This window comes from Kogia breviceps, chromosome 14 (genome assembly GCF_026419965.1).
Source record: "Kogia breviceps isolate mKogBre1 chromosome 14, mKogBre1 haplotype 1, whole genome shotgun sequence".
In the NCBI taxonomy this organism is placed as follows: domain Eukaryota; kingdom Metazoa; phylum Chordata; class Mammalia; order Artiodactyla; family Physeteridae; genus Kogia; species Kogia breviceps.
The window spans coordinates 51819393-51832601 of NC_081323.1; the positions used below are offsets into that span (position 1 = coordinate 51819393).

At 47.4% G+C, this 13209-nt stretch overlaps 1 protein-coding gene across 3 annotated transcripts in view; it reads left to right on the top strand.

Annotated features, from left to right (window-relative positions):
- The window catches only part of FKBP1A (FKBP prolyl isomerase 1A), a 24351-nt gene continuing 11142 nt past the window's right edge, over positions 1-13209 (top strand). The window contains exons 1-3 of one of the 3 annotated variants that reach the window (XM_067012977.1): positions 18-196; positions 276-323; positions 5998-6149. Coding sequence is in view for 2 of the 3 variants with exons in the window: in XM_067012976.1 (XP_066869077.1) it covers positions 1762-1796; positions 5998-6149 (187 nt within the window). In the remaining variant the exon portion in view is untranslated. Of the gene's footprint in view, positions 197-275; positions 324-1698; positions 1797-5997; positions 6150-13209 lie in introns of those variants that run through there. The other 2 variants (XM_059038379.2, XM_067012976.1) reach the window with 2 other exon arrangements.

Consider the following 13209-nt stretch of genomic DNA (forward strand, 5'->3'; position numbering starts at 1 on the left):
GCAGGGCGGGGCTGCGGGGGCGCGCGCGTGCGCAGCCGTTCCGCGGAGGGACGAGGCACAGCCGCGGAACCGCCGCCAGATCCGCTCGCTGTCCACGCCGCCTGTCGCGCCGGCCGTCGCGCCGCCCGCCCCGCGTCCGCCGCCGCCGCCGCCGCCACCATGGGAGTGCAGGTGGAGACTATCTCCCCCGGAGACGGTGAGTAGGTGCGCCCAGCGGCCTCGGAGTGCCCCGGCTGCCGCGCGCATCCGCTCACCGCGCCCGTCTGTCTCCTCAGGGCGCACCTTCCCGAAGCGCGGCCAGACCTGCGTGGTGCACTACACGGGTGAGTCGGCGGGCCCGCGGGGTGGGGTTGGGGGGCGGCCAGCGCGGCCTGGGGGCAAAGGCCCGGGGCGTGGCGGCGGCGGCGGGCCCGCGTGTCCCGAGGCCGAGGCCTGGGCGGTGGCAGCGCCCCCGAGGGGACAGCGTCGGGCCTGCGGAACCCCGGACGGTCTGAGCCGGCGTGTGCGAGCGCTGACCGCGGGCCCGACGTTATCCCGCACTTCGAAAGCGGTTCTGTGCCTCAAATGTTGCCGCTCTGCCCACAGCGCGGATGGGGAAACTGAGGCTTGGGGAGGCGAAGTCACTTTTCCAAGTCACACGCTCAGGAATGGGCAGAGCACTGGCCAAGGACCATCAGAGAGGATTTATATCATTTCTGTCTCCCGGTTGACACCCTATCCCCGCTTCCTCTGCGCCCTTCGATGGAGATAAGAAGGGCGAAGTAATTCCCAGTCCGTGGGAATTCAGCCTCTTCCCCGAGGAACTCGGCCCTGCGCTGCGGGTGGGGAGACGTCCCACTTTCTAAGTCATTGCTCTGGCCCAGCCCGGCCTTGGAGGAACCAGATCTGCACGGTCTTTTTCCTCTTCTTACTTTTGAGCCACTTTACTAATCCATGCCTCAGTGGCAGTGATGGCCCAGGCTGACAGAACATGTAATTTAGACCCCCAACCCTTCTAAGAGTAGAGACCTAGCCCCATTCTAAAAATAAGGAAACTGAGGCCCAGTTAGGGAAACAGACAGTATTGTAAGCCAAAGGAAATATTAGACTCTCAGCCACAATTCTAACATGGCAGTCATATGCCTTGGGACCAACTTTTACTCCATGCCCTTACAAGGTCCTCCTGGGTTGTACTTGGTGGGGGCAAGGGAGGGAGGAGGCTGAACAGGCGGAGACTTCTTAGCTGTAGGGGTGTGCTGGTGATTGGTGTAGCCCCAGTTGTTCATATGAACAACCCTCCCTCCCTTTCCTCCTTCCCCTTTTTCCGCTTTCCCACCCTTTCCTCTGTTCCTCCTCCTCCTGGGTAGTCTTCAGTAGGCAGTTCTGACCCAGCTGCTCAGGGATTAGCTCTACCCTTCTCTTCCAGATCATGGGGGGGAGCCCCCTGTTGAGGGAAATGACTTTCTTTGGGAAGGAAAAAAAGCAACTAACATTCCCCCCTCCTGTGCCCTTTTATTTCTCTGGCTTTTTTGTTCCTCTGGCCCTTCTCCATGTGTAGGAAAGGGGGCTGGGGGTGGAGGGAGTTAAGGAGTAGAACTTTTAAAAAAGGCTACCAGAGGAGGAGGTATTGAAACCTGTCTTCATGGGGAACTATCTCATGCCTGCAAACGAAACTGGAAAGTGGTTTTGATGTTTTAAATGGCTGTCTTTGTAGACCACAGTCAGCACCTAGGAGGTCTGCTGGAGGAGAACCTGCCGGTTTGGTTGTTTTTGATCTGCAGGATGAGAAGGGTAACAATTGCCTTTTACAGTGCTGGGTGAGTGGGCAGTTCATTTAGTTCCCACAGCCAACTGGGGCAGAGACTGGGACTCAGAGAGATGATGAGGTGACTTCTGACCCCTTCTCCTCCCAGTTTGTAGGTAGACACATTAGGATAATTGGCTACACCTGTCCCACTCCCAAGTCTGTGCCTCTTGTCCTTGGATCACCCATCTTCTGGTGCTGATGGTAGGACTGGACACCCACATGTAGGCAGAACAACATTTCACTGCGCCTCTTGGTGAAGTGTCCCCACACAGCATGTCTGAAGCCTTTTCCTAAGAGAACAGATGGTCGTGGGACCCAGAGCACCATCAGGGCTCCCAGTGCCTCTTCTCCAGGTCTGTGTTTTCCTCGAGGGCGGCACCCACCCACACGTTCCCAGAACAGCAGCAGGACCCTGGCATGCATTAGGACAAAAGCTTTCTTTTTTATTTCATTTTTGATAAGCCCTACAGAGACGCCCTGGTGAGAAGCCAGCTCTGCCTCTCATACTCACAGAATAGGCTGTTCTTGGGCAGGCGGCTTTGTTCCTGTGGGTCTTTGCCACCAGCCTCCCAGAAAGAACCCATTTGAAACCTGTGGGGGCGTGAGAGGAATGGGTAGGCGCTTTGAGATTTCATCTAGAGCAGTTATGGCTTTTAAGCCACTGGGAACAGAATCCATCTCGAGGGAACATGGTGGGGAGTATCATAAAAATCTGGGGGTCCTCAAAGGCAAGAGGCCCACTGGACCTCGAGAACGGAGACATTCTCATGATGCTTCTACTTTTCATCTGTTTTTCTCTACCTGCCTGCCTCAGTAGTCTCCTGTTACAGCTTTCTGTTTTCCTGCTTCTCCCAAGTCGTAGTTGGTGGACGTTCCTGCCTGCCCACCCACCCTCCTCCCACCCCCGTGCCCCGTTTCTGTCTTCTTTTGCAGAGCTAGCTCAGATTGCTTGGCTGTGTGGCTCCACTGGTTACAGTTCCTAGGAGGGAGAATCGCATTGACCCAGGTTCAGGTCGGGTGAATACTCTAGATCCAGTCTGCTCTGGCCAGGTGTCTGCTACAGCTGATTTGGGGGCAGCTTCTAAGAATCAGCATTGGAAGTAAGGAAGCCAAAATCTTCTCTCAGTCACCATGATTGAGAGATATGATTATCACAGACTGACTTTGACCACATGGATGTTTTAAATGCTGCTGGTGGCTGTCAGTTGTATCCTGGATGCTACTCTCTGGGCTCCCTCTGGTGCCTTCTGTGGCCTCTAGCAGAGCACAGCATGAGTACCGCCCCAAAAAAGGCCTGTGCTGCCTCATCATAGTGCCAGAAGGGAAAATGAAAAGTGTACTGTCACAAGCCAAGCACCTCCTAGTAGCATGACAGGCGGGCATTGAGGTGGGAGGAAGGAGGTGGAATGGTAATATGCCAAATATGTGCCTTGAGGATCAAGTGGATCCTCATGGCTCTCTCCTTGCCTCCAGTAGCTTCATCATCTTTACAGTTGAGCTTGTCCTGACACACAGCTAGGCTTATGTCCCTTTTACTCACATCAGCAGGCCACATGCCTGCCATTGTCAGAGCAGCCTCAAGTGGATTGAAGAATTCTTTTTTTTATAGTTGAGATCTTGTCCTTGGGATCGGGTTTAAGTAGTCTATAGCCTGGCTTCTGACTGAGAAAAACCAAGGATCTCTTGGCTTTGTCTCTTCAGGAGGTCCACTTGGAGGGATGATGCAGCTCCCAGGGCAGGTGTGGTCCCTTTCCTGCAGCCCCCCTCCCTATCCCAGCCCCTTGCTTTTCTTTAGCCTCTGTCTCCCCTCTCCTCTCTGCTTTATTCCACCCACTCCCCTGCTGGGTATTTCTTGGCTGACGATCTGATGTCTGGAGGAAGGCTCGCCCCCAGCAGAGACTGCTCAGATGGATTCCACGATGTGTGGCAGCTTCAGGCAGACAGGCTGTAACTGTTTGGGCAGGGCCACAACAGGACCCTTTTCCTTCCTACAGCAGGTTGAGCAACAGCAACCAGCCAGGCGCAGGAACACGGCCAGTGAACTAAACAAAGACCTGATTTGGTGGGGATGAGAGTAACAGCACAAAGGTGTGACACGTCAGGTGGTGAGAAGCTCTGTGGAGAGAGATTAAAGCAGAGGACCTGGGAAGGGGCTTTGCTGCTTTTTGTGAGGGAGGTTGGAAGAGGCCGCTGACAAAGTGACATTTTAATATTTGCCCAAAGGAAGTTGGGGAGTGAGCAGTGTGGCTGTCTAGGGAAGAGTGTTCCAGGCAGAGGGAGGAGCTACTGCAGAGGCCCTGAGGCTGGAGCATGCTTGGTGTATGAGAGGGACAGTGAGGAGACTAGCATGGCTGGAGTGCATTGTGTGAGGGAAAAAGTGGCAGGAGGTGAGGTGATGGTGGGGCCTTGTAGGTGATTATCAGAACATTGGCTTTCTCTCTGAGATGAACCATTAGAGGGTCATGAGCTGATCTGGACTTTAACAGGACACACTGCATTCTGGCTACTATGCGGACTCTTGGTGGCAAGTGCAGAAACAGGGCCCTGGTTGTGTCCTGGGTGTATAGAGTGTGCAGAGGTGGTACCAGGTGGACAGTGTTCCCCAAAGAAATGTGGGTCCTTTGCTGGGTTCAGATCTTAGCTTGGGCGAATTGATCCGCTTTTCTCAGCTTCCATGTGCCATCTGTAAAATGGGAGTAACAGTGCCTGCTGTGAGGAGTTGCTGGGGGCAGGTGCATTCTGGGATGGGCAGCAGCAACAATGACGCTGTTATTGCCCATAATCTCATTAAAGGTCCCTGCGTCTTAGGCACTAAGTGGTATATTGTTCCTGCAGTTTAGCATTGGCAGAGTTGGATAGGCTGAGACCTTATCACCCTTTCATTTCACAGATGGGGAAATAGGTAATTATAAAAAAGAGATGAATCTGAGTGAGGATTCATCTCAAAATGGGCCTGCACATTGCCTACGGAATATATTGGCTAAGAAAGCTGCAGTTGTTCTCTTCAATTTGGGGACCAAGGGAGGTTTTTAGTGTTTGTTGTTGTTTCTTGGTGGGTATGAGAGGGGCAGGGTTGGGCTACACCAGCTTGGCTGTGTGAGTAAGTTAAGGTGTCAGTCCTTTTTCTCCTCAAGTTTCCTTAGCATAACTGGATTTTAACATTTTGAAAATAGACCTTGCTATGGAAGCATTATTTTCTTTCCTCTGGGACTGTGATTACCAAAAAACAGAATCACACGGATGCCGAGCTCTCTTCTTCCACAGGTGAGAGCAGAAGGCGGCTCACTTGCTTTAAATGAACCAAAGCCTTCATAGTACTGTTGCATCTACATGCAGCTCTTACTTGTGAAGTTGTCAGACATAGAGAAAAATCAAAAAAGAATAATAAATACCATGGGCTCGCTACCTAGATTCCATGATGGTTGACATTTTGTCATATTTGCCATTTCCGTCTACTTATAGGTATATGTAGGTAGATATCTATGTCGGGTTTTTGCTGAGCCATGTAATTTGCAGACATCATGATACTTCTCCTCTAAGTTCTTGAGCATGCTGTAAGAATGAGAGTATTCTCCCTATCCTGCTACTGTCACATCTGAGAAAATTGTAAATGATTCAGTAGTATCTAAAGCCAAATTCATATTGAAACTACCCCAGTTGTCTTCAAAGTGAAAACCAGAATTCAGTTGAGGTTCAGTTGGATATTATGTCTATAGTAACAATCTAGAAGAGTCTTCACACCTCACACTGCTTTTCCAAAGAGAGAAGGCTTTTTTTGTTTTTGCGGTACACAGGCCTCTTACTGCTGTGGCCTCTCCCGTGGCGGAGCACGGGCTCCGATGCGCAGGCTCAGCGGCCATGGCTCACGGGCCCAGCCGCTCCGCGGCATGTGGGATCTTCCCGGACCGGGGCATGAACCCGCATCCCCTGCATCGTCAGGCGGACTCTCAACCACTGTGCCACCAGGGAAGCCCAAGAAGGCTTATTATCTTATAGAATACCCCATGTCTGTCTCGTTGTTTTCTCTTGGTTGTTGTCTAACTCCTTCCACTGCCTTGATTTCCAGTAAACTAGGAGTGGAAATGTCTAAATAGTTTCTGGTTAAAACGTTTTAACGTGAAGACTTCTTACAGAATGTTGTGCACTTTGTACTCAGCACACCGTGGGGAACATCACTATTTGTAATGCTAAATTTGATCTTTTTTGTGAAGGTGCATTTTACCCTTTGCAATTAGCGGGCCGTCTGTGAAGTGCTTGGACATCCTCCACGTGCTCTGCTCCTCATCAGCCTTTCACCTACTGGTTTTTACATCAATTGATGATTCTTACCAGAAGAAACTATTGCATTGGCATTTACAAAGTGGTAATTTAAAATTTTTTTTTTATATCTTCTACATTTATTAACTACCATTCTACTATTACACAGGGTAAAACTTAATTCTTTAATCACCAATCACCAAGGTCAGGAATTGGCTTTTATAGTCATCCCCCATGGTGACAAGGGACTTTTCCCCCCCTCTATCTATTTATTTGTTTGTTTTTAGTATACTAGGAACTCATTTTTTTTTTTTTTTTTTTTCTGTATGCGGGCCTCTCAGTGTTGTGGCCTCTCCCGTTGCGGAGCACAGGCTCCAGGCTCCGGACGCGCAGGCTCAGCGGCCATGGCTCACGGGCCCAGCCGCTCCGCGGCATGTGGGATCTTCCTGGACCGGGGCACGAACCCGTGTCCCCTGCATTGGCAGGCAGACTCTTAACCACTGCGCCACCAGGGAAGCCCCTCATATATTTTACTTGGAGACTTAAAATCATAGATATTCATTATTCTTTTTGATACTCACATTGTCCCCAAATTGGCCAGTAGGAGCCCCTTCAGGCAGGCTCCAGTACCTTTTTGACATGCTCCCACTATTTTTAATCATTTCCTTGTTTTACTTCTCTGATACTGGCATCAGTCACCTCTCCAAAGAGCTCCGATTCCTTTCAGTGGGTCTCATAGACTTTTTTTTTTTCATTAACAACTTTATTGGGTATAATTTGTACCATAAAAATTGTTAACTTGAACATGTTTGGTGGTTAAAAACTGATTTTTGTAAAGTACTGATTGAGTTCATTGTATCTATAAACTCATTTGTCTGCCTTGAAATTTTCTCTAAAAATAGTATTGTCACCTGCTATTTCCCATGAAAAAGGCCAGGGGTGTTTTGGATAACTTAGGCATGTATTATCCAGTTCTCCCTTTTGTGCTCATGGTAGTACTTGTTGATTCATATTTCTGTTTTTCCTTTTTTTTTTTTTACCTACTGAGGAACTCAACTGAGTCCTTGCATTTCTTCCCTCAGGCCCCTTTAACTTTGGCCCGATAAATTCTAGCAGTAGAAAGAGCAGGAGGAGGAAAGGGAGAGAAAAGGGGGAATAATCAGCTCCTGGATGCTGCTGTCTCTGCTCTCATTGCCTTTACTTTTCCCTTCCCAGGAGCTTAGGCCACCCTGGCCTGCATTCAGTTCCCCAAACACACCAAGCTTTCCCCCCAGCAAGGTCTCTGCCCCTGTGCTTAGGTGCAGCCACACTGCACCTAAGCCCACCTAAGCCCACCACATGGCAGGCTCTTCTTGCAGCTTAAATGACATCCCCTCAGTGGGTCTCCCCTGACCCTTGACTAAAGTGTGTCTTCGCACATGCACACACACACACACACTCACGCCTCTGTCTCCAGCAAGGCTCCTGTCCTTTGCTTCCCTCACAGTCAGGCTGTGTGTAGTTACATCTACCCTTTCCCCAGGAGACTGCAGGCTGCAGGAGGCCAGATCCACACAAGTGGTGTTCTCCAGGTTCTCTCCCCATTGGTGCCTGGCATGGAGTAGATACTCAGTGACCATTTTGAGTTGTCAGTTAGGACCTGGCATTAGACTTCAGCTGGAGTGTGGAAAGCCCACATTCCTGTTATGATTGGTATCATACTTCTGTTGCCTTTGGGTTAGACTAAGAAAGAGAATATTTACAACATTTTGGACTTTGCCCAATCCCTGTGGATTGATAAAGTTGTAACCACTCCTTCCTCTCTCACCCACACACACAGGTCAGCACACCAAACCTTTCCCTCAGTCATTCAACAAATGTGTTAGGAGCTGGGCCGGGGGTGGGGGAACCTCAACCTTGCCCTGGAGGTGCCTACCTTGTAGGGAGTGCCTTCACTTGTGCTTAACATTATAAGGGAAGTGCCTTGAGCAGCCCACACTTGGGGCTAGAAGTGCGACATGGTCTTGGATGTGTGTGGCTCAGTCAGGGGCTTGCCAAGTGTGTGCAAGGCCTGGTGGGGGCAAAGGTGCCTTTAATTTTTCTACAAGTGTTGTTGACCATCTGTTATATGGAAGGCACTGTTCTGGGTATCAGGAATATAGGCGTGAAGAAGACAGAGTCCCTGCCTTCATAGATCTTAAACTGTAATGGGAAAGACAGATGATAAATAGGATTAGTAAGCAAACATTGGACATTAGCCAATAGTGCTGAGGGAACAGGAGAAGGTTGAAACTTTAGATAGAACAATGAAGGTGACATTTGAGCAAAGACCTGAAGGAGGTAAGGGAGTAATCCGTGTGACTGGGTAAGAGCATTTTAGGCAGAGGGGACAGCAAGGTCAGGGGCCCTATAGTGGGAGCGTTCCTGGTGTGTGTATACAGAAGGTAAGAAAACAGTGTTCTCGAGTGGAGAAGTGTGAGAGGAATCAGAGATGAAGTCAGAGAGGTGGTGCTGTGGGGTGGCAGCTCTTACAGGGCCTTGTAGGCCATTTTAAGGACTTCAGCTTCTATTCTGAGTGAAATGAAGAACTAGGGGAGGATTTTGAACACAAGGGTAATAGGGTCTGACCTGTATTTTAAAAGAATGTCACTCTGGCTGCCATGTCAAATTTAAACTGTAGGAGAGCAAGGGCAGAAACAGGGAGACCAGCAGGGACTTACTGTAATAATCTGGAGCCAGCCTCCAGGATTCATGCCTTTAACCATTATACCTGACAGCTCCTGCCTCTATGTTTTCTGGAAAACAGAAAAAAGAAAAAATTCAAGATCATGCATATTTCTACCATTTCCAGATAGCCACTGTTAAAGTAGTGTTTCCTTTTGTGCATCTCTTCCCTACCCCCATGAGACATAATGTGGCAGTCTTCTTATATTGTGATAAAATAGAAAATGGAAAGGCATGCCCACCAGAACTTGCATTCTGGTGTGCATCCTGCAATTCTGTGCATGGGCCCTCCTTTGAAAATATACTTTTGGTCATATAACCTAAAGGAATTTAACCAAAGGTTAGAAGCATTTTCAGAAAACAGATAAGAAATGTTCTTGCACTTTGTGTGATGGGGAAGCAGAAGTTGGTTCTCTGTTTGGGTCGGAATTTGACTTGTGATCATAGCACGTGCATGGGGTTCTCAGAATTCCAGTTCAGGAAGGCTACCCTGAGTTCAACTGCAGAGGCCTGGAAGTGGAACAAAGACATAAGCTTTGAATTAATGCTGCCTCATTGTGTAGAATCTCACCCATCATGATTGGGACAAGGGGATAGTTGATATGTTAATCATAAAAGTGACTTGGTTTCTCTAAACATTTTATTTAAATCCAAACATATATTATTTACTAAAGGGCTGTGTCTGTCTTTTAGGGTAGGTCTTCTGGTGGAGTTTCCTATCACGGTCCTTGCAAAAACTAATTTTGGCTTCTTTAAAGTAGAGCAAGGACTGTTGTGAGGTCATCTAAGTGCCAAACCTTTCCAGGTTTTTAAGACTTCTTTCTCTGAACATACATGTAGTCTCATCCACACACAGTTATTCACTAGCAATATTTTTTAGTGAATTGCCTTATTGAGTATTTCCAAAAAATCAGCTAGGACTGCTCTTTTTCTGTTCACACTCATATTTCATTTATTTACACACTATTTAATTATATTGTCTATCTTCAGTAAGTATAACTGACATAAATGGATTTGGGAATAAACATAGCTGATTGACCCTTGGAAAGCATAAAACTCACATGGGAAAGATGGATTGAGGATGAGCTGGAGACTGGGGCACGGAGGAACTTTCACAGCCTGAGGCTGTGCAGGCTGTGGTTTCTATAAGAGTCTTTGGCCAGGCAGCTCAGTAAAAGGTAGTTTAGAGAGCTTCTTTTTTTTTTTTTTCTTCCTGGTACGGGGCCCCTCACTGTTATGGCCTCTCCCATTGCAGAGCACAGGCTCCGGACTCGCAGGCTCAGCGGCCATGGCTCACGGGCCCAGCCGCTCCATGGCATGTGGGATCTTCCCGGAAGATAGCAGAGCATTAATAGCAGAGCAATGAGAGCATGGAGTCCTAACCACTGGACAGGCAGGGAATTCCCTGGCCTTGGGTCTTAACCACTGTTTCTATGACATGGGCCGAGCTCATCAGAGACACAGTCCGAGGGACCTTTGCGGAGCAGCTGCTGGCCGAGTCTGCCTCTGCTGGTTCATTTGGAGCAAGAAAGAACCCTCCCTAACAGATGAGCCGCAGGAAGAGCCGAAAGAGCCGAGCTGTGGGAGGAATGCTGCCGGGGAGAGGACCTGGAGACTTCCCCACACTCATGCGTGCTCTCTGTTTTTAAAGCCCTCCTGCTCCCTCTCCAGGGATTTGAGTCTGGTTCTTCCCCCAAAGAACAGCTAAAACAGTTTGGGAAGAGACTCAGGCAAAGGTGATGTCAACTGCCTTCCAGCCAGAGGCTGCTTTAACAGTCCCTCAGGCAGCCATAGCTTTCACTCCTTTCATGGCCTTGTGCTTTTAACTGGAGACCCCCCAAATTTTCACATTTTTCTTACTGATTAGTAACTTAAAAGTGCCAAAAGTAAAAACTGCCATTCTGGGACTACCCCTCAGATTCTTCTTACCATATAGGGAAGAGGTCCAGAAATGGAAGCCACACGCTTGTCCTGCTAGTAGTTCTTAAAAATCATGCAAATGAAGCAAATCGAAAAATGCCCATGAGTGCCAGTGTTGTGAGTGCCAGGGGTTGAGCTGAGTGCCACAGGGACATAGAACTCTGAGTCCAGGTCTGTGACCTTGAGCTGCGTTCATTCAGGAGAGACGAGAATTAATCCTTGAAATCGAGAATACTTGGCTATCCTAGGCAATTTCTGGTATAAAGGTATAGATTTGTGTGGAATCAGAAGTGGAATCAGTCAGTTCTGCAGATAGAATGTCATGCTGGTGATCCAGGTTTTTGCTAAGAGTGGCTGTCATGTCTGAACTTCAACCTCAGTTGCCTTCTCTCAGCAGAGGGTGCTTTCTCTAGGAAATTACAGTGCTAACTTGGCAGGTGGTTTCACTGTTCAAGGGCTCCAGGTCCTGGCATGGAGATGTCCAGAGTTAAGATGGGAGCAACTGCTGAGGCTTGACTTGCTGCCTGCTTTACCTGCTCCTTCCCAGACAGAGGAAGCACCTGCCATCCACTGCCAGGTTGGGTGTAGGAGGTAAACATATGTAGGATTTTAGTAAATCTCACTTTTTTCCCTTTCTCCCTGTTTTTTTAAAATAACAGTTTTACAGAGGCATAATTGACAAGCAGTAAACTGCTTTTACTTAGCGTGTACAGCTTCATAAGTTTTGGTATGTTTCTTTGTTCCTCTTTGAAACCCCCCGCTTCTTCCCATAGCCAACAACCCCTGATATGCTTTTCTGTCAGCATAGATCAGTTTGCACTTTTCTGAAGTTTTATATAAGTAGAATCATATAGTATGTACTGTTTTGCCTGGTTTCTTCAACTCAGCATAATTATGTTGAGATTATGTTGTTCCATGTGTCAATAATTCATTCGTTTTTATTGCCAAATAATTTTCTATTGTATGGATATATTTGGTTATTTGTTCACCAGTTGGTAGATGTTTGAGTTGTTCCAGTTATTGGCTATTACAGGTAAGTCTGCTGTGAACGCTTGTGTATATAAGTCTTTTTGTATAGCCATAAGTGTCATTTCTCTAAATATCCAGGAGTAGAATGGCTGGGTCAAATGGGAGATGTATGTATAACTTAAATGGCCAAGTTGTTTTCCAAAGTGGTAGTTCTGTTTTAAGTTCCCACCAGCCATGTGTGAGAATTACAGTTCCTCCACATCCTCACCAGTACATACATAATATGATGAGTCTTTTTAGTTGTACTCATTCTAATCGGTAGTAGTCATACCTCCTAGTGGTTTTAACTTGCGTTTTTGTAATGATGATAAGGTTGAACATCTTCATGTGCTTACTTGCCATTTTTTAATTTTTTTCAGTGAAATCTATTCAAATCTTGGGCCCTTTTTAAATTAAGTTGTTTTCTTGTTGAGTTTTGAGGGCTCTTTATATATTCTGGACACGAGTCCTTTATGAGATACATGCTTCGTAGAGATTTTCTCCCAGTCTGTGGCTTGACTTTTCATTCTCTTAAAAGTATTTTTCAAAGTGCAGAAGTTTTCATTTTTGATGAAGTTCATTTTATCCTTTATGGATTGTGCTTTTTAACCTCATGTCTAAGAAATCTTTGCCTAACCCACAGTCACAAAGATTATTTCCCTATGTTTTCATCTAGAAGTTTTATAGTGTTCATTTAGAGTTGATTTTTAGTTGATATTTGATTACGATGTGAAATATAGATCCAGGTTTTTACTTTTTGCCTACGGATATCCAGTTGTTCTAAAAGCCCACTGTATTTTTCATCTCAGGCATTGTAGTTTTCACCCCTGAAAGTTTGACTTAAATCTTATTGTCCTTCTCTGCTAATTCTAACCTCTGTATCAGTTCTGAGTTGTTTTCAGTTGATTGATGAGTTGCATTGTGGGTTGTGTTTTCCTGCCTCTTTGCATGCTTGGTAATCTTTGGATGCTAGACGTTGTGATTTATTTTTTATTTTTTATTTTTTTGCGGTACGCGGGCCTCTCACTGTTGTGGCGTCTCCTATTGTGGAGCACAGGCTCCGGACGCACAGGCTCAGTGGCCATGGTTCACGGGCCCAGCTGCTCCGCGGCATGTGGGATCTTCCCAGACCGGGGCATGAACCCATGTCCCCTGCATCGGCAGGCGGATTCTCAACCACTGCGCCACCACGGAAGCCCAGATGTTGTGAATTTTATGTTTTGGGGTGCTGGATATTTTTATTCCTAAAAATCTTCTTGAGCTTTATACTGGGAAGTACTTAAGTTACTTGGAAATAGTTTGATCCTTTGGGGGTCTTCCTTTTTTTTTTTTTTATTTTTTTATTCTTCTTTCATTTTTTGGCTGCACCACGCAGCATGTGGGATCTTATTTCCCCATCAGGGATCAAACTTACGCCCCCTTCAGTGGAAGCACGGAGTCTTAATCACTGGCCTGTCAGGGAAGTCCCTGGGGTCTTGCTTTTACTATTTGTTAGGAGGATCGCGAGCAGTGCTCAGTTTGAGTCTGATTATTCC